The sequence below is a fragment of the Ochotona princeps genome, chromosome 4, assembly GCF_030435755.1.
Source record: "Ochotona princeps isolate mOchPri1 chromosome 4, mOchPri1.hap1, whole genome shotgun sequence".
Lineage (NCBI taxonomy): Eukaryota > Metazoa > Chordata > Mammalia > Lagomorpha > Ochotonidae > Ochotona > Ochotona princeps.
In genome coordinates, this window is record NC_080835.1 from 12,116,336 (window position 1) to 12,137,565 (window position 21,230).

The window sequence follows — 21,230 nt, forward strand, 5'->3', positions numbered from 1 at the left end:
CCCAGCCCTGAGGGAAAGATTCTTCACTTCCTCCAGGTATTGAGCTTCTCTGAAAACCTGATGAATATTCCGGACTGTCTCTGGGACAACAAAGAATTTTGCCCGCAGTTTTAAGTGTCCTAAGCATACTTGTGGTCCCACCTGAGGAGACTTGTGACAAACTTTGTTTTTGAGGGAAAGAGGAACAAAGAGAAAACCCGATGGGGGCAACAGGTAAAACCAGATGCTTTCCCAGTTGAGATAAATGTTCTGGAAGCCACGGGGCTGTGCAAAGGAATGCTGCTCCCTAGTCCGGATGCTTGGGGAGGGCTGCATTCCAGAAATGCATAGAGGAGATCTGGAGAGGGAGAGTAGGACTTAGGCAGGGCCGTGGTCGGTGATGCCGTCTGTGTTAAGGTGGGCAGAGGCCATGGACGACGGAGACCCGCAATGTGATGGGTTTTGTCAGCAAAAGCACTTGCTCCCGAGTTGGGCACCTGCCGAAAGGAAGCAACTGTTCAGTCAAGAGCTGAAGGATTAATTAGCCAGGCCGGGACAGGGATTGTTCCAGGTCCAGGAAGCCCTTGCAGAGGGACAGCCTTGGGGTGCTGAGGGATGTGTAGGGGTCACCATGGCGGTGGCAGAGGGGAGCAAGGCAAATGGCAGGAGACTCAGGGCTGTGTTTGTTTTTGTGTGTGTCCCTAAGGGCAATGGGACACCTTTCAAGGCAAGTGACCTGATTAGGTCTGCAATATGGGGATCAGAGAGGAGCAGGTTTACAATGGGAAAGACAAGGAGTTCAGGCTGGAGCAGGCGCTGCCGGGCTGGTCTTGGAGTTAGCAGTGGCTGGGGACGGATGCAGACGCAAAGGGCTTCAGCGTGCCGGCCGGCTGCAGGTGGAGAGGGAGCCATGGAGCAAAGTCCAGGATGAGATTGGTTTTGTGGCTTAGGCAGCTGTGGAGGAGGAAGGCCACCTGAGATGCCTGAGCTCTCCTCGTGGGCTTGGAAGAGTCAGCAGAACAGCCTGGCTCTGCCTGCGTTGTGGCCGCAGCCTGGCACCACAGTGCCTCTCTGTCTTCATGTTTCATTCACACCGGCCTTTGTCAGCTCCTAGATGCTTCAGGCACGACCCTACTGCGGAATCGGTTGCGTTCCTTCTTTCTCTTGGGCATTGATCAATCCTACCGGTTCAGATCCCAGTGCCTGCCTGCTCCTCCGGCTGCACCAGCCCCTTCCCGGGTGTGCCCTCATACCTCTGCACGCCTCTCCTCCGTGGCGAAGTGAACACGCACTCAGCATGTCTCTCCCACCAATGTGGGGCTCCCTGAATACAGGATCTGTGTTTTACTCACCAAGGAATGCTTAGTGCCTGACACACGCATAGGTTATTATCAGATATCTTATTTGTTTGTTTGAAAGATCAATAGAGAGAGATCTACTGGTTCATTCTTCAAATGGTCACAATGGCCAGGACTGGATCATGCTGAAGCCAGGAGCCAGAAACTCCATCGGGGTCTCCCACACGGGTGACGGGGACCCACACACTTAAGCCATCTTCCCATGTTTCCCAGGTGCATTAAAAGAAGCTGGATCAGTCAAAGATGGCCCAAAGACTTGGGACCCTGCCCCCGCGTACCCAGAGTGGGTTCTGGGCTCCTGGCTTTGGACCGGCTCAGCTTCAGCCATTGCAGGCACTTGGGGAGTGAATCATCAGATGGAAGATCTTCTTCTACATCTCTCCTCCTCTCCATATGTCTGACTTTGCAATAAAAATAAATAAATCTTTAAAAGGAGCTAGATCAGAAGCGGAGCAGCCAGGAGTGGAACTGTGGCTCTGATATGGGGATGCTGCCACAACAGTGGCCCCGAAAAGATTTTTTAAAGTCATCATTGACATATTGTCACATCCACTTTTTTAAAAGGGTTCAGTTGAGTACACTCACAAGGTTGTGCAAGCATTACCACCATGTGATTACACAAGACTTGTGTTTCCCACGAAGAAACCCCTCACCCTCATTATTCCTCAGCCATTCCTTGTTACCCGCCCTTCTTCCTGCCTCATTCTCTGGGAGCTGCTTGTGTGCTGTGTCCCTGAGCACTTCAAGCAACACGGAGCCTTAGCCTTTGGTTTCCGGCTTCTCTCCCACAGCATGTTTTTAGGACTCACCTGAAAATGTTGCAGTATGCATCAGTACTCAATTCCTTTTTGGAGCCCAACAAGAATACATTGTCTCGGGTAGCATATTTTGTTTCTTCACTGATCAGTGGATGGGCAATCCTCTGGTTTGCTCTTTGGGGCCCCGCACATTCACGTACCATGTGGTTGACAGGTGTGTTCGGTTCTCTCACGTAGATACCTGATGACCTCCGTGACCAACTGCAATGCCAACTTAGCGTCTTCCACTCTTAGAGGAATTGGCAAATTGTTTTCCAAGTGGCAGCATCATTTTATGCACGTTCTTCATGCAAATACTTACAAAAGTATTTGCTTAACTGAAATAATGCTTTCTTGCACAAAGAATTTCATCAGATAGGGTTTTGTTTTTTTTTTTCAGTGCTCAACAGAGAAAGAGAGTGAGGCTTAGGAGATTAAGTCACTTGGGCAAACTCACACAAGTAATTAGTGACAGAGCCAGGGTTTGTACCCAGCCTGAACCAGTGCTCTGGTCCACAAAGCTGTGAAATAGACTGTGGTCACAGAAGCCCAAGGGATCTGGTCTGATCAGGCTGTCAGCCAGGGAGGTGTCAGGGGGACAGACTCTAGGAAGGGATTATTTTTGGAGGGGAGGGAGGGAGAGGTTAACAAATCTTGGTTTTCCTTTTTTTAATTTTCTTTTTTTTCTTTCCTTCCCTCTTTTGAATTAATCAATTAATTATTTTTAAAGATTCACTTATTTGAAAGGTAGGGCAAGATAGAAAGAGATCTTCCACCTGCTGGTCCACTCCCCAAATGGGAGCAGCACACAGGACTAGGCCAGGCCAAAGCCAGAGGCCAGGACGCCATCACAGGTGGCAGGAGTCAGAACACTTGGGCCATCTTCTGCTGCCTTCCCAGCGCAGGATCAAGAAGTTGGAGCCAGGACTCCAGTCGGCGCTCCCATATGGATGTGGGCATTGCAAGCAGCACTGCAAGCCACTGTACCCTAACTAATCCTGATTCTCATACGCAAGTGTGCTTTAGGGCTTTCACTGCACATTCCCTATTAAAAAAAAAATAGTTACCATCTGTTTTGTATTTTATTTATTTGAAAGGCAGAGAGAGGGAAAGAGAGAGAGAAAACCCCCACCTACTGGTTCACTCCCCAAATACCCACGACAGTCAGGTCTGGGCCAGGCTGGAGCCGGGACTTGAACCCATGTCCTCTGGTACAGGATGTGGGCAACCCAGTTGGCATCTGAAGCACTGCACCAACCTCCCCGCTCTCCATTTTTATGGGACTACGTGGCCTTCTAACTGCTTAAAAAAATTGCTTTTTCATTTGAAAGGCAGAGTTACACACAGAGAGAGGGAATGACAGGGAGATCTGGCATTGGTTCTGTCACTCCTCAAATGCCACGGCCAGGACTGGACTTGACCAGGGACTCCCACGTGGCTGTAGAAGGGCCATCTTGTGCTGCCTTCCCAGGGACATTAACAGGAAGCCTAGAAGCTGGGCCCGATGTGGTAGCCTAGTGGCTAAAGTCCTCGCCTTGCACACCCAGGATCCCATATGGGCACTGGCTGCTCCACTTCCCATCCAGCTCCCTGCTTGTGGCCTGGGAAAGCAGTCGAGGACAGCCCAAAGCCTTGGGACCCTGCACCCGCGTGGGAGACCCAGAAGAAGCTCCTGGCTCCCGTCTTTGGATCAGCTTAGTTCTGGCTGTTGCAGCCACTTGGGGGAGTGAACCAGCAGATGGAAGATCTTCCTCTCTGTCTCTCCTTCTGTACATAAATCAGATCTGTCTTTCCAATAAAAAGAAGTAAATCTTTAACAAGAAGAAGAAGAAGAAGAAGTGTATAAACCAGGAATTGAACTGGTGCCCATATAGGATGCCAACATTTCAGACAGTGGCTTAACGTGCTACACCAAAGCACGGGCCTCCCTTCTAACTGTCTCGGGGTTTCTCATCTTCTCCACACATCCTCTACTTATGAAACATACCGAGCCATATCAATCCTGTTGGTGAAAACAAAACCACAGGTAGGTGTCTGACCTAGTAATGAGGCTGTCCAAATCCCATGAGTAGCTGGGTTCAGTACGTAGCTCTGGCCACAGACTCCAGCTTCCTGTTCACGGGAACCCTGGGAGGCAGTGGTGACGGCTCATGTAACTGAGTTCCTGACACTCCTGTGCAGATCTGGAGGAGTCCTGAGGTCCCAGCTTCCAGCAGCTTAGCTGTTCTGGCCACCTGAAGCGTGAGCCAGCAGGGGGGACATCTGTGTCTCTGCAAAAAGAGAGAGTCGGACAGGAAGAATAAAATCCAGGGATCTTTCCTTATCTGCTTTTACAACATCAGAAATCCTCAACACAGGTCATTCCCAACTGACCCTGGACTAACTTTTCGGCTCCACTCCCCAACAAGTGTCTCCCACAGGCTTCCTCCTTGCCAGGTCCTGGGATCCATGGGATGCTGATGACCCACAAGGTAGTGGCTCCTCAGGACATTTCTCCTTCATGGTGGACATGCGTGTGGCAGAGCAACAGGGCAAGGAAGGGAATGGACAGTTCAAGACGAGGGGGAAGGCTTCCAGCAAGGTGAGCACAGTGTTTGAGGGGAGACTGTGGGTAAGGGTCCAGGTCCAGCTTAGGAGATCAGAGTCAGCTACCTTGCAGAGAACAACTACAACTAGAAACCAAGGAAGGAAGCTGTCCCTCCTCCAGCAGGAACCGCAGGTGCAAAGACGAGGGAGGTGTGAGACCAGCTGGCTTGATGTGGCTGCACAGGTGTTTGCTGAGTGCCTCTTGGGCACCAAGTTCTGGATTTGCAGCAAGCATGGAGTGGTAGATGTGACTGTTCCCTTTAGGGAGCTGACAGTTCCCAGGGGATGGGAGGCTGGCAAGAGGGAGAGTGTACCAGCCCCAATGCTCATGTTCACACACAGGCATTTTCATAGAGGGGATTGAAGATGTCATTAGGTTTTCAAAGGGATACACGGCCTTCCTGGGCTAGAACCTTTATTCCAGGGCCCACTGTGCATCATGTTAGGAGCCTGACCTTGATCTGGAAGTCCCGGGAGCCACTACTGACTACACTTTAAGAAATAAATCCTCCAGGGGCCCAGGGCAATGGCTCAATTGGTTAACCTTCCACCTCCAAGTGCCGAGATCCCATATGGGTGCCAGTTCCACTTTCCATCCAGCTCCCTGCTTTTGGCCTGGGAAAGCAGCAGAGGATGGCCCAATGAGTGGGACCTTGTATACACATGGGAGACCAGGAAGAAGCTCCTGGCTCCTGGCTTTGGATTGGCTCAGCTCCATTGTTGTGCGCACTTGGGGAGTGAACCAGTGGGTGGAGGATCTTTCTGTCTCTCCTTCCCTCTATAAATCTGCCTTTCCAGTAAAAATAAATCTTTAAAAAGAAGAAGAGGAAGATGGAGGAGGAGGAAGAGAAGAAGAAGAAGAAGAGGAGGAGGAGGAGGAGGAGAAGGAGGAGAAAGAAGGAGAAGACCCAGCAAAGTTTGACATACGGCTTTGTGGAGAGAACTCGTGCATTTGCCGTGGCTCAGCCTCTGCTCTAGCCTGGAGGATGGAAGGGGCAGTACTCAAAGGTGGACATCCCCCTCTGCGTCCAGCCGCCTATCACCACGGTTCCCTCTTCTGGGAAAGCTGTGAAGTTCAAAGAAGACCACGATGCCTTGAAGATGTAGTAACAATTTGGGGGAAGGGTGCAGCAGAGAGGGCCCAGCAGCAACTCGGAGAATGTGAGCTCCTCCCTGGGTTTTGGGGGGTGTAGGTGCTGAGGTGTGGTCCCCTTGCCCAAGGCCTTGCTGGAGCTTTCTAGTCAGGTTTCCAACGAGCTTGGTAGAAATCCCTGGAACATAGTGTTAAATCCACATCGGAATGTGCCACAGGTGTTGTCATGTCATTAATCCACACTGCAGTCTGGGTAGTATCACCTCCCTCTCCATCTTATTTTATTTCAAAAAAGATTTAGCAACTCCCTCTCCACTTTATTTTATTTTTAAAAGATTTATTTGAGGGCCTGGTGCAATGGCTCAATGGTAAAATCCTCTCCTTGCAAGTATTGGGATCCCATGGGGTGCCCGTTCATGTCCCAGCTGCTCCACTTCCCTTCTAATTCCCTGCTTGTGGCCTGACAAAGCAGTCGAGGACAGCCCAAAGCCTTGGGACCCTGCACCCGCGTGGGAGATCCTGAAAGAGGCTCCAGGCTCCTGGCTTCGGATTAGCACAGTTCTGGCTGTTGTGGATACTTGGGGAGTGCACCAGTCGACAGAAGCTCTTGGTCTCTCTTCTTTTTCCCTTTGTAAATTTGCCTTGCCAGTTAAAAAAAAAAAAAAAAAAAAAAAGATTTATTTGAAAAGCAGAATTACAGAGGGCGAGTCAGAGAGAGCTTCTATCCACTGGCTCCCTGCTGAAATGCCCAGGTTGGAGCCTGGAAGCCCATGCGAGCCTCCTGGGTGTGTGCAGGGGACCAAGCACTGGAGTCATCTTCCACTACCTTCCCAGGTGTTGGATGGTAAGTGGAAAGCCGGGATTCTGAGTTGCTAGTGATGGCTTCACCTGCTGTACCACAACATAGCCTCGCCCCTCTCTATTTTAGAAGAGCAAACTGAAGTCCTAGGGAGCCAACTGACTGACCTGAAATCCACCAGCAAGTGCCTGCAAAGCCGCTGGTCATCAGGGCTTCACCAGCTGACATCTCTTGGACACATACAGCACAATTCCATTTTTTTTTAATTTAAAAATTTTCTTTTCAATATCGTTTATGTCATTGAGAGGGATGTATACCCATGTGGGCCTCACACTAACACCGTGAGGATCAAGTATTCAGGAAGGCGGGTGGGACACATGTTTCAGTTTTTTGTTTTTTCCTCCTGTGTTCACAGTGAAGGAGGGGAGAGGGCCGCTCCTTGCTCTCAAACCACATCAGTACCCGAGGATGCGGGATGGTCATTTGATGGTGGCTTAGAGACCCTGATGTGGGGAAGAATGTTCCGGGGAAGAATGTTCTGGGGTGTTATTTGAATAGTTTTGATAGCTTTGAGATGGCGTTGACTTCGTTGCAACAGGGTTGAGAAAAATCTTTCCAAGGTCTATTGGCTGGCCAAGTCCACCTCAGCGTGCACCCATAGACCCAAACACTTGCTGCAAAGCCTGGCCAGGAGATTGTCCAACCTGTTCTGCTTTCCATCCTCTGACAAGTCATTCCACATCCTCTGCTGGCCTAGATGAACTGCCTGTCACGTCCCTGGTGTGCATCTGGGCATGTTGTCTACTGCCCAGGCACCAGCAACTGAGGAGGCCCAGTCCCAGAACTGCACTCCAAGGTCAGACCACACAGCCGGTGATTTTCCCTGTGGCTGGGGTCTGAGTCCAGTGGTCTAACTGTAGAGTTCCTTAAGAGGCTTCGCTTGTGGTGACTGTGGTGACCTCAGACTTGATCTGGTGTGCACCAGCCAGTGCAGGGTCAGGTTCGGTCTGCTGCCTACACTAGCCAGTGCACATATCGGTGGATGCAGTACCTCGGTCAGTTCTGCCCCCAGCCCCGTATCTCACATTAACTGACAAGTGCTCTGTGTTCAAACCATGGGTGCTACAGTCCCACAGAAACAAACCCACAAGTCCCCTACAGAATCTGTCTCCAGAATCAGTTTTTCGCGTTCTGGTGGGTGCTGTGGCCCAGCCTGACATGACCCACTTCCTGCTTTGACACCCGCAGGCAGGTGCTGCAGCCTAGTACAGCCAGGAATGCCCCAGCCCCAACTTTTGCATGCACCAGAGGGCGGTTGGCGATGTTAGTTAGCTCAGTCCAGGTCTGTCACGTGGGCAGGTGCCTTGGCCTGACTTAGATATGCCCCCCAGTACCCACCCACATGCACACCCCTAGACCATCTGATCTCAGCTCCTTCACCTACCTACAAGTGCAGTGGTCCAGTCCGTGCAAGACCCAGAAGCCATTCCTTCTGTGTCAAACATGCCCTCAGCCGCTCCCACTCCAATATGTCCCCAGACCCCTTACCTGGGCAATCTGAAGTGCCCCCATCCCACCCTACCTGGGGCCCAGGGTGGCATATCCTGGCCCCGTGTTTCCCACCTTCCCCGCATATCTTATATATAAAAAAAGCAACTATGCTGGCACACCAGTATAAGTTAACACAGATTTGGCATTCACCAGGCCCAGGATGCCCGCCAGCTGCTGGCTGCTTTTCTCCCAGCACTGACACATTTGCTTGGGTATAAGGCAACCCAGGCAGTTGCCTACAGATGAGGCCCATCACAATTTCTAAGCCCTCTGGCAGGTAGCTAAATTCTCTTGTGACCCAAATCTACAGAAGCCCAGAGCAGCAAAGTCAGTTGCCCAAGACAGCCCCCGGCAGTCCAGCTTCAGGGAGACTGGAACCTCAACCCAAGTCAAAGAGGCCGGTGCCATTCTGCCTCCCTTGGAAAGCGCGACTCCGAGCCTCTCAGTTCAAAACCCCAGCCAGGCCTGACCGCAACGCGCTGTCTGGGCTCTAGCTGAGTACTTCTTTGTTTGGACCAAAGACACAGAGGGCGCTACCTGACGTTCTTGTTGGGGGCGAGGGTGTTAGGCGCTGGGGAGAGACCTGGGGGCCGGCGGGAGAGTCACGTGGGCGTGAAAGTCGACCTCGGGGGAGGGGAAGAGAAGGGAGTTCCCGCCTCCACCTCTGGACGCAGCTGGCGACGCGAGTAAATACCGCGATCAGTTCCACAAATCATTTCGCTCATGCTCAGCGTCGGGGACCTGTGGCGCCCAGCGGATTCCCAGCTGCGGACTTGTTCCGAGGGCTCAGACGAGGCTGAAGCTCCGAGCCTTCTGGGACTGGTCGGCAGAGAAGACCCCAGCGCCGGTGCGCCTCAGGGCTGGACCCGCAGGACCCGGGGACTCTGAGAGCGTGGACGCGCGGCCACGGCACTGCGCTCCGCCAGGCGTCGGCGAGGGTCGAAGGCGCGTTTGCCCCTGATCGGAGGTGAGCAGCCGGTGCGTTGGGGGATCGGCGCGTCCGCGGAGAGTCCTCCGGGCCGGCTGCCACCGATTGCCCAAAACCCTCCTAGAAAAAATGACGGTTGCTGGAGTCACCGGGTCGCGCGACACAAAATGCACTCTTTCCAGGCGCGCCGCTCAGACCCTTTCTCTGGGGCTCCCTAGGCTGCGTTTGGGTTTCCAGCCACACTTGTCAGAATTCTAACGGAACCTCCAGGAGTGCCCGAGACTAAAGTCCCATTTCACAGATGAGGGACCCAGGCCGTTAGAAAGCAGTGACTTTTGCCTACCTCCTGTTCTGTCTGCCCAGGTCTCCCCGCGCTGCGATCGCTCCCGCCCCACACTGCCCTCGGCCGGTCTCCTCCCGCTGTGGCTGCTGCGGCCGCGGTGGGGGGAGTGCCCCCTCCTTTCCTCCCTCTGGTAAACACAGCTGCCCGCTAGTCAGCCTGTCCTGCGCTGCGGCCCTTTTAAAGTCAGCCGTCGCCGGACTTCCTGCTAGAGCCCGAGCCCCCTCCTTGGGCTGGGAGCCGTGCAGCGTGGTGCCTAGCGCTCCGCAAAGCGAGCCGAACGAGCCGAGGGCGCAGCGGCAGGGCGCGGGAGGGCCCGCCTGCCGGTTCTGGTCGGCCTCCACGTGGCAGCTGTTGGCTTGGCCCGTGAGCCTGTAGAGAGATCCGACTCGTCTTGTGTGCAAAGTGGGAGGACTCGCTCTCACCCGTCCGCGGAGGGAGTGCATTTGGAGGAACGACAGGAAGGAGAGGGTCTTGGGTAGCCTCACACTTCCTCTTTCTTCTATCTACTGCCAAGGGGTCCTAACTGGCGCGGCCGGGGGTGGCTTTAGAGCGCTCGCTGCCCCCTTGCTGACCCTTGTGGGGGACTTGGAGAAGCGCGGTTTGGTCCCCCGAGAGCCGCGCTTTGCGCGCGCTGGCTGCGGTGGGAGAGGCCGGCAGCGAGCCAGGAAGCTGCTGCGCGCAGCAGACAAGACCTTCCTTGTTTCTGATAGTGGCCCGGCGGGAGTCCAGCGCCGCGTGCGCCCCTGGCACTGCCAGTGCGCGCGGAGCCAGCTCATCGGCCCTGGCTGGCCAGGGGCTCTATGGGGCTCCGTGAGAGCCCCCTCGCAACGTGGAGCGAGGGGCCTGGGGAGCTGCCATGCTGCAGGACCCTTCGCAGGGGCCGCTGGGGGTCCCTTCGCTGAGCGTTCTGTTCCTCTGCAGACTCGCGGCCAGCATGGCCCCCACGCTGGAGCAGGCGTACCGGAGGCGCTGGTGGATGGCCTGCACCGCCGTGCTGGAGAACCTCTTCTTCTCCGCGGTGCTGCTGGGCTGGGGCTCCCTGCTGATCATACTCAAGAAGGAGGGCTTCTATTCTAGCCTGTGCCAAGGTATGCCTGAGAAGGGGCCAGGTGGGCTGGAGCACAGGCTGGAGGTGGACGACGGGAAGGGCAGGTGGACAGGACGGCTAGAACAGGGGCTATCCTCCACTGGTCCCTGAATGCCAGGTATCCTACTGGATATTTGGCTCCTGGACCGGGTCAGCAACTTCCTTAGCCTAGGAGTGTCTCCAGGATGTGGACTGTGAGAAAGAGAAGGACTGCCTGGCTGCAGGAGGGACTTCCTAACAGGGCTATTGTTAGGTTAAATGAGCACAGGGCCGGCCAGCAGCCAGCAGCCAGCAGCCAGCGGTGGCAAGTGGCTGCGCAAAGCCTGCTCTCCCGGCTTTCTGAACTTCAGGGGTCCGGGGGTTTCAAATCACCCGCTTGCTTAGAGTTAATCTCGTATTTCCTCCAGGCCTGGCCTAGTGGAGCGTCTTTGTTTCTCATTTTCATCACCCTGGCCTCGTGGCAGGAGTGACCCAGAAGGAGGGCGTGCTCTCTAGGAGCCCCAGCCCAGCCCATGGTATCTGCAGCTGCTGGTGTTGGGGCTGGCTGGGTATCTCCCTTTTCCTGGAAAGAGAGGGCTGTGCTGACACGCTGAGTCCCAGGAGCCAGTGGGGGTGGAGTTTAACTCCTCTTTCTCCTCCTCCTCCTCTGCCCCCTTCTCCCCGTCCTTACCCTTCCTCTGTATCCTCCCTCCCTCTCCCTCTTCTCTTCCTTCCCCTTTTTCTCCATCTCCTGCTACTCCTCATCCTACCCCTTCCTCTTTCCCCTCTTCTTCCTCCTTCTCTCCCACTTCCTCAGCCTCCCAGTTGTGGAGCAAGTTTGGAAACAAGTCCTGTTTGGATAGGAATCCCAGTGTGCACTGCTTCTTTCATTGGGTGACAGTGAGTTCCTTCAACATGGTGCCTCCTGGGACCGCAATACAGGATGGGATGAATGATAGCCCATGTCATATGGGCATCCCAAGACTGGTGGGGTGGGGGGCTGCCCTTCTGGTGTCTTCAACTTGCCTCCCAGCACCTGCTGCAGCTGGACTGTGGGAAGGAACCGAATTCCTTAGGGTTGCAGGTAGGAGGTCTTGGTATCTGCTCCGAGCCTTGGACACTCCCATCTGGGGGCCGCCCCACCCCTTCCAGGCTTATCTGTAAGTAAGCAGCAGGTGGCACAGAGGGATGGCAATGTGCCCATACCTCCTGGGGTCCAATTAGAGGGAAATGGGCCCGCTTTAAGAGGTGGAGTTGGCAGCTGGCCTAGGAAGGCAAGGTGGGCCTGCAGAAGGAGGTCTGAGATGAGATGAGATGCGATAAGGAGGCTGAGAGAGCAAGTGGAGGACTACTTAGGGGAGTCATTTGAGACCCAGGTGTTCTTGAAGTCAGGTGTCATGAGGGACTGGTGGGGTGGGGGACTGCCCTTTGCTGCCCAGGGACCCTGATCCCTGTCCCCCTTTCCACCCAGGAACTACTTCTGCCTTCTCCACCTGTTGTTAAAAAAAGTTGTTTCCCCATGTACTTGAAAGGCAGAGAGATGGACAGGGAGTGAGATCTTCCCTACTGGTTCATCCCCCTAAAATGCCGTAACAGGCAGGATTGGGCCAGGCTCAGGGCAGGAACTAGCCTCCATCCGAGTGTCCTGCATGTTGCATGCGTGGCAGAGGCCAAGGTACTTGAGGCCTCACGGGGTGCACATCTGCTGAGGCAGACATGGGATTCCATCCCAGGCACTCTGATCTGGAAAGCAGGTGTCTCAAGCTGTGGCTTAGCCCACTGTACCCCAACACCCACCCCCAGGAGCACTCTGTGTCATCTCTGTCTGGCTCAAGTAGGGAAAAAATAAATATAAATAAATATGACATTTCCTTCAGTCCCAAAACTTCTGCTTCCTTTTTGAAAATCTATCTCTCTGCTTGTGCTTTTGCAACATATGAAAAACGCCTGTATTAAGATACAATTTCCAGGCCCAGCACGCTGGTGTAGCGGCTAAAGTCCTCGCCTTGAACGCGCCAGGATCCCATGTGGGTGCCGGTTCTAATCCCGGCAGCTCTGCTTCCCATCCAGCTCCCTGCCTGTGGCCTGGAATGCAGTCAAGGACGGCCCAAAGCCTTGGGTCCCTGCATCTACGTGGGAGACCCGGAAGAGCTCCTGGCTCCTGGCTTCAGATTGCCTTGGCTCTAGCCATTGCAGCTGCTTGGGGAGTGAACCATCGGATGGAAGATCCTCTTCTCTGTCTCTCCTCCTCTCTATATCCGCCTGTCCAATAAAAATAAATAAATCTTTTTCAAAAAATACATTAAAAAGGAAAGATACAATTTTCACATCTGACAAGTCACTCTTTGAAAGTATGCAGTGGTTTTTAACATATCCAGCATGGACCACTGTCATTGCATTCACTTCTAGAACATTTTCCTTATCCTCAAAAGTAATTCCTTACTCACTGCTTTACTCCCCCGGTTTCTGCCTTCCTCTCAAGGGTAGGCAATTACTCGTCTACTTTCTGTTATAGATTTGCCAATGATAAAAATTAAAAATGTGATGTGCCTGTTCTCAGCATGTCACCCAGTTTTGTGTACATTCCTTTATGACTGGTTTCTGTCACTTGTGTAGTGTTGTAAGGTTCACCCTTGTAGCATATACCAACATGCCTTTTCTGACTTTTAAAGATTTGTTTATGTGAGGGACTGATCTCTTGGCGTAGCTGGTAAAGCTCAAGGTCCACAGCCCATAGGGGCACCAATTCAGGTCCCGACTGCTCCACTTCTGATCCAGCTGCTTGCAAATACACTTGGAGAAGCAGCAAGAGATGACCCAGTTAGACACTCCCCACCACCCATGGGGGAGACCTGGTGCTGGCTGTTATTGTCCATTTTAAAATTGAGTTGTCTTTTACTCTTGAGTTGTAAGAGTTCGTTTTGTTCTAGATACAAAGTCTTATCAGAGGTAGGCTGTGCAAGGTGTTTCTCCCCTTGTATTGACTTTACCTTCTTTGTGCTGTTCTTTGGTGCACAGCAATTTTGGGTGTTGACAAAGCCCAATGTGTATTTTTTTTTGCTTCTGTCACATGTATCTGGTATCATGTTGACATCGTTGCTTAATCTAAGGTTACAGAGATTTGCACTTGGATTTTCTTCTCCCTGATCCATTTTGAACTGATCCATTTTTGCGTATGGTGTGAGGCGTCCACTTGGTGTTTGGAGATGCCTGGGAGTGGATGTGTCTGAATCTGGCCATTTGGAATCACCAAGGTAACCAAAGTGGTCCTCTTCTGTGAGTATACTTGCATATTCCTTTTCCTTCTTTGAGATTTTATCTATTTGAAAGACAGTATAATAGAGAAAGGAGTCTTCCATCTGCTGGTTTTCTCTCCAAAAAGCTGCAGTGGCCAGGGCTGGCTCAGACTGAAACCAGGAGCCAGGATCTTCATCCAAGTCTCCTGCATGGGTGTCAGGGGTCCATGTACTTGGGTCATCTTCTGCTGCTGGCCCAGGCACATTAGTAAGAGGCTGGAGGGGAAACAGAGTAGTTGGGATTATACCCTACACTCATGTGATGCTGGCATCACGGGCAGTTTAATCCACCATGCTACAACGCCAGCCCCAGTTGTGTGCTCTTATGTACAGCTTGCCTCTTTCCTCCCACTTTTCTTGCATTCAAAGGTCTCCAGTAACTTCCGTGACTGTACAGTTGATTGGGGGACCTAGTCTATCGCAGTCAGGCTACCTGCTCAAAAGTGCCTGGGTTTTGCTGCTTGGAGCTTTGTGTCTTATGGGTCTCTGCTTCCCTCAGCGATCTGAGAACTCGGGATACGAGCAGATGTCTGCTCCTGTTCTTGGAGCATGTGGCCGAGGCAGTCACATGGCCTCTAGCTCTGCTAAGGGCTGGTTGGCTTGTTTGAATGAGGTACTTTGCTTTCCTACCGTCTCAGGGGCCGCTTGTGTAAATAGGCCATCACGCTTGCCTCTGTAGAAGGCTGCTGTGGAAACGGGGGTGACAGGAGGCAGTCTCAGGCTGCAGATGGAGGGGGCTGTACCGGACACTGCTTTAATGACCTTTAATGTGTGATGTCAGGTAAGTTGTTGCTTGCCCTTTCTGGGTCCCTGATCCTGAGTCTGTAATATAGAGTGACCCATTATCCTTCTCGCCAAACAGCCTTGATGTTGACATCAAATGATGTCATTTTACAAATATTTAAACAGCTCAACCAATTGGAGCTTGACTTAATTGTCAGTATTAGCTTTCTGAGATTTCCTAGCTACACGCTCCGTCTGGCAGTGCTTTTTGCTCTCTTTCTCGCCATATGTCAGTACTCTGGGGGTAGAGTGCTGACCTAGCTATTGGGATGTCACAGCAAAAAGGAGCCCTACTACTCAGATTTCAGGCAGGGGCGTTCAATCCGTTATACTCTATTGGTTATCCAGGATAACCAAATAATAAGCCAAAGCAAACAAACAAACAGAAAAACGAAATCATAATCATAGAAACTCTGCAGTTCCTAAGCCTGTAGTTTTTGTTAGTCAGGTCTTTGTTATGATAACAACAAATCTGTTACACTGTTATTATCAACTCTGTTTTATACAAGAGAAACCTAAAGCACAGAGACGCTAAGTACTTGACCACTGTCATGTAGCTTCAGAAGCAGGAGCTATGGGCCTGGTGCAATGGCTCAATGGCTAAATCATAATCTTGCAAATGCTGGGATCTCATATGAGCACTGGTTCATGTCCTAGCTGTTCCACTTCCCTTCCAGCTCTCTGCTTGTGGCCTAGGAAGGCAGTGGAAGATGACTCCAAAGCCTTAGGACCCTGCACCCACGTGGGCGACTTGAAAGAAACTCCCGACTTCGGATCGACTCAGCTCTGGCCGTCATGGCCATTTAGGGAATAAATCAGTAGAAGGAAGATTTACCTTCCCCACCCAAGTGCTTGGTTTGAATCATGGCTTTACAGCTTTGCATCCAGCTTCTTGGTCATCCACTTCCTGAAGGCTTTGGATAATGGCTCCTGCCACATACAGGGGACACCTGGAAGAGACTCCCAGTACCCAACTTCGCTTGGCTCATCCCCAGCTATTATGGGTTTTAAGACATGAGCCAGAGGAAGCAAGATCTCTCTTGGTTTTGCTGCCTTTCAACTAAAATGAAAATGCATAAAAGTCAGCTGCTGACTTTAAAAACAAGAGAGAGAGAGAGAGCTGATTAAAAGTTGAACTGGGCATGCAAAGCTCTCCTGTGAGGGCCTTGGGTGGCTGGAACTTCATCCAGGCGGGTGACAGGGGACCCAGCTGCCTGAGCCATCACAGCTGCCTGCCAGGGTCTGCCTGAGCAGAGAGCTGGAATCAGAAACAGAGCTGGGAATGAACCTAGGGCCTTGCATGGGATGTGGTGGCAGAGTTTCAGAGAAAAAAGGAGAGTCAGAGAGAGATTTCCACCTACTGGTTTGCGCCCCATACGACCGTGACAGCCAGAGCCGGGCTGGTTGGAAAGCCAAGAGTTTGCAGCTTCTCTCAAATGGGTGCAGGGGCCCAAGAACTTGAGTGGCACCCCCTGCTACTTTCCCAGGTGCATTAGCAGGAAGATGGATCAGAAGTGGAGCAGCCGGGACTCAAACTGGTGCCAAATGGGAAGCCTGCACAGCAGGTGGAGGCTCAATCTTCTACTCCACATGCTGGTCCCTCAATTTACTTTAAAAATTTTTTTTTTTAATTTTTATTGGAAGGTCAGATTTTACATAAAGAAGGAGATATAGAAGGATCTTCTGTTCACTGGCTTATTCCCCAAGTGGTCACAATGGCCAGAGCTGAGTTGATCTGAAGCCAGGAGCTTCTTCCAGGTCTCCCACCTGGGGGCAGGGTCCCAAGGCTTTGGGCCATCCTCCACTGCTCTCCCAGGCCACAAGCAGGGAGCTGGATGGGAAGTGGAGCAGCCAGGACAGGAGCTGGCACCATATAGAATCCTGGCAGATGTAGGGCGAGGATTTAGCCACTAGGCTATCGTGCTAGGGCCCCTCAGCTTACTTTTAAAGACAGGAAATTTGTCTCTTTCTAAAATGTAATAACCTTGGAATCTCAGGTTTTGTATTACATACTTCAAACCTATGGATGTTTCTAATATACACATAGATAAATATTTATACATGTGTGCATGCTTCTATTACAAAGTTAAAGAATAACAATGAAATCTCCAAACCCCTCACTGTACCTGCCTGCACCCACCTAATGTGTCGCTCTATAGCCTGTGGATGCCACATATTGGAAAATGTTAGTTTCTCTGATTTCTTTCTTTCCTTTTTTAAAAAATTTATTTATTTATTAAGGATTTATTTGTTTTTATTGAAAAGGCAGATCAGATTTATGGAGAGAAGAAGGGACAGAGAGAAAGATCTTTCATCCACTGGTTCACTCCTCAAGTGACCACAACGGTTGGAGCTGAGCCAATCCGAAGCCAGGGGCTTCCTCTGGGTCTCCCACACGGGTGCGGATTCTCAAGGTTTTGGGTTGTCCTCTCCTGCTTTCCCAGGCCACAAGCAGGGAGGTGGATGGAAAGTGGAGCAGCTGGGATATGAACTGGTGCCCATAAGGGATCCTGGTGTATGCAAGGCGAGGACTTTAGACACTAAGCTATCACACCAGGCCCAAGATTTGTTTATTTTTATTGGGAAGGCAGATTCACAAAGAGAAAGTGAGACAAAAAGAAAGATCTTTCATCCTCTGGTTTCACTCTCCAGGTGATTGCAAGGTGAACCAATCTGAAGCCAGGAGCTTCTTCCAGGTCTCCCATGTGGCTGCAGGGTCCCAAGGTTTAGGGCCATCCTTGCCTGCTTTGCCAGGCCTCAAGCAGGGAGCTGGATGGGAAGCGGAGCAGGCAGGACTCGAACCACTGCCTATATGGGATGCTGATGCATGCAAGCAAGGACTCAGCTACTGAGCCATTGTATCAGGCCCAGTTTCCCCATCTGTGATGCTCAGCTCCGTCACTCTTCCTTTGTACTTTCTCCCTGTCCCATTTTCGGCCTCACTTGTCCATCACAGTGTGGAGGTGGATGCTAAGGACGCCTTCTGTTGTCATTAACATGCAGCAGGTGTGCGGGATCTTGGCAACCTACGTGTCACATTCTCCAATCGCTGAGTGCTCAGGCCTCGGGAGCTAGCCTGTGATGGTGAGATCTATGTGACTGGTAGATAAACTAAGGTATTCATTGACCTTGAGAGATTAACAGTGCCCTGGGCTGAATTCGCCACCAATGCAGGAGCCATGTGGCCTGGCCAGCACTGGCATACCCCGTGCTGACCTGTGCAGGCCACAAGGCCTCGCGTGGCAAGCGCTTGTTTAGAGGGTCCATTAACTGAAGTTGAGCCTCTGGATGGGGGGCCGGGGGGACCCGGGGGCCTGAGGAGTTCTGCTTCTTGGAGCCTCAGCGTCTATCAACTGGAGGCCATTCTACTTTGTTTTGATGTTTGTTGGTAAGGATGAAATGCTATATTGTATGGATAGGCCTGGCACAAAGTAGTTGTGAATTAACTGCACGCAAGGGGGAGTGTCTGTAGGGACAACTGTCATTTGAAAGACTTCGGGGCAGGAACAGTGTCTTGATTCAGGGGATGGCAGTTTCCAGTGCTAATTGGAGCCAGGCTGGGGGTGGTAATTGGGTGTCACAGGTCAGGTGTCAGAGGGCAGATGTCTGGGAGGCGAGGGCTGCTGCAACCCAGTGAAGGCTGGCCCTAGTGAGACGGAGAGGCCCCTCTTCGGTGGCAGTGACGGCCAGGCCTTCCAGCCTTTTTAAACACGACTGGTTGATTTTTATTCTAAAGATTTGTTTGTTTTTTTATTGGAAAGGCAGATTTATAGAGAGGAGAGACAAAGACCTTCCATGTACTGGTTCACTTCAATAATGGCTGCAACTGCCAGAACCGAGCTGATCCAAACTAGGAATTTCTTCTGGGTGCAGGGTCCCAAGACTTTGGGCCGTCCTCGACTGCTTCCCCAGCCCGCTAGCAGGGTGCTGGATGGGAACTGGAGCATCTGGGACACAAACTGGCACCCACCTGGGATCCCTGCGCTTGTAAGGCGAGGATTTAGCCACTAGGCCATTGCACTGGGCCCTTTATTATGCTTTATTAACAAGTAAACATATTGTACATAATCACCAATTCTTAGAATTGGCATTTTAAAAATACTTATGTACTTTATTTGAAAGGCAGAGTTATAAAGAGAGATCTTCCCTCCACTGGCTCTCAATGGCTGGGGCTGGTCCAGGCTGAAGCCAGGAGGCAGGGACGCTGCCTGGCTTTCCCAGGCAAGTGGCAGGGGCCCAAGTACTTGTGTTGTCACCTGCCCGTTTCCCAGGTACATAAGCAGGGAGCTGAACTGTAAACAAAGCAGTCGGGACTGGAACCGGCTCACAGCAAGGGATGCCATGTTCCAAATGGCGACTTAACCCACTGCACCACTCCCCACAGTGCTGGCCTCTCAACTGCCGCTCAGTTTACTAAGGGAGTCCATCAGCTCTGCCAGCCACGCAAAACACTGGTGGGGTCTGTGCTGGTCATCGCTTTACTGCCCCGGTCTGAGTCACTTTTGCATTTCTTCTTGTTTCATCTACTGTCCCAACTCAGAGCTGGCTGGCAGAAGGTCCAATCAGAAGGTGTAGAAACGATCAACCGGTGCAGGGCACGAGCTTAGAGATGCCTGAGTTACAGGGCTGGCGTGAACCCCAAAGGCTGTGTTGGCTAACCCCACTAACCGCTTCCTGCAGGTGGCCCAGCACGTGTCCCAGCCTTCTTGGCAACTGACACAGGTGGGGAACTCCCTATTACCCAAGGTGGTTCCTTCTCTGGGTGGCCAGCACGCCTGTCTGCCCGTCCTTTATGCTCTTTTCTTATGTTTACATACAGATCACTTCATCTTCTGCCAGTTCCATGCACTTCAGATCGCTCAAGTCAAGAGTCACTGTCACCTTGGAGGACTGATGCTGTTGTGCCCCTCCCCCCGGCCTCCAGGCTCTGTGGCTTGGGCGGTTCTCTTTGCTGCACCTGACTCCCTCTACTGCGCCTGCATGCAGTTCTGTGTTATCTAACCTTGGCTCTCTGGGAGTTGAGGGCTTCCATTCTGTTTCACCTCTGCTTCCCCAGCCCCCAGCTTCTTGTCATCTCCCCTGGGCTGGGCACAGGGCTAAGCTTCGTTTCTGTGTCTCCAAAGGAGCCTGTGGCTCAGGCATTCCCCGCTTCTGCTTGCAGATAGGGGTCTCAAGCTAAACAAAGAAAGCTTCAGGTACAGGGATGGCTTGGTTAGGAACGCTGGTGATAGGCACTGGGACCCTGTACAGTGTGCGTCCCAGGTGCACCGAATCTGCCCTTGGCAATGCTGCCCAGTGACCAACCAGAGGCGGGGGCCTGTGAAGTGCCCACCGTGTTCCTGGCTGCTAGCCTCACATTGGCTTGTCCCAACTGCAAGCTGGCAGTTGACCATAAGGATGAGTTCTCCAAATGAACAATTTCTTCTTCTCCTTCTTCTTTCATTTATTCCACTTCTTCTTCTTCTGCTTCTCCTCCTCCTTCTTTTTTAGAGACTCAGTTATTTGAAAGGCAGGTTTACACAGAGAAGGAGAGACAGAGAGAAAGATCTTCCCTCTACTGATTCACTCCCTACATGGCTGCAATGGCCTGAGCTGAACCAGATATGAACTGACCCAAAGCCAGCGACCAGGAGACTCTTCCAGGTCTCTCACATGGCTGCAGGGTCTCAAGGACTTGACTCATCTTCCACTGCTTTCTCAGGCCACCAACAGGGAGCTAGATGGGAAATGGAGCACCCAGAACACAAACTGGTGCCCAGATGGGGTGCTGGTGCTTATAGATGAAGGATGAGCTTGTTGAGCTACTGCACCAGCCCCGCCAGGTGAACTACTGCAGGATGCTTCGCAGAGTCCATTGGGGTCAGCTCTGAGCCCTCCCAGGGGGACCCGGGGGCCTGAGGAGTTCTGCTTCTTGGAGCCTCAGCATCTATCAGCTGGAAGCCATTCTACTTTGTTTTGATGTTTGTTGGTAAGGATGAAATGCTATTTTGTATGGACAGACCTGGCACAAAGTAGTTGTGAATTAACTGCATGCAAGGGGGAGTGTCTGTAGGAACAATTGTCATTTGAAAGACTTCGGGGCAGGAACAGTGTCTTAATTCATGGGGAGGCTGCCAAGTCCATTGCCAGTTGGGACTAGGCAGGTGATGATAACTGGGCTGTGCTTGTAGTATGGGCTTTATGAACAGACTCATGGGCTGCAGTGACTGTTTAGAAAAGGCCCTGGGGCCTGGGGTGGTGGTGCAGTGAGTTGGGCTACTGCTAATGACACCAGCATCTCTTGTAGGAATGCTAGTTTGAATCCCAACTGCTTAGCTTCTGAGTCACCCCACCTACCTGTTGCCTGGGGAAATAGCATAGAATGTTGCATGTTATTGGCCCCTTGCCATGCAAATGAGAGGTCCAATGGAGTTCCAGGTTCCTGGCTATGGCCTGGTCCAGCTCTAGCCACTTGCAGCCATGTCAGGAGTGGATCTGTGGATGAAAGAGCTCTCTCTCTGTCTCTCTGCCTTTTCCTTTCCCTGTCATTCTGCCTCTCAAATAAAATAAATGGTTTTTTTTTTTTTAAAAAAAAATTAGTTAATTTGAGAGGCAGAGTGACAAAGAGGTAGTGACAGAGAGAGGTATTCCATTTGCCAGTTTGCTCCTCAA

General features: G+C 51.9%; 1 protein-coding gene across 1 annotated transcript in view; it reads left to right on the forward strand.

The window, feature by feature from the left end:
• The first annotated feature begins 10,157 nt into the window (after positions 1-10,157).
• Positions 10,158-21,230, forward strand: part of SLC43A1 (solute carrier family 43 member 1) — an 87,931-nt gene continuing 76,858 nt past the window's right edge. The window contains exon 1 of the mRNA XM_058663016.1: positions 10,158-10,522. Within this exon, the coding sequence (XP_058518999.1) occupies positions 10,291-10,522 (232 nt within the window). The 5' untranslated portion in view covers positions 10,158-10,290. The remainder of the gene's footprint in view (positions 10,523-21,230) is intronic.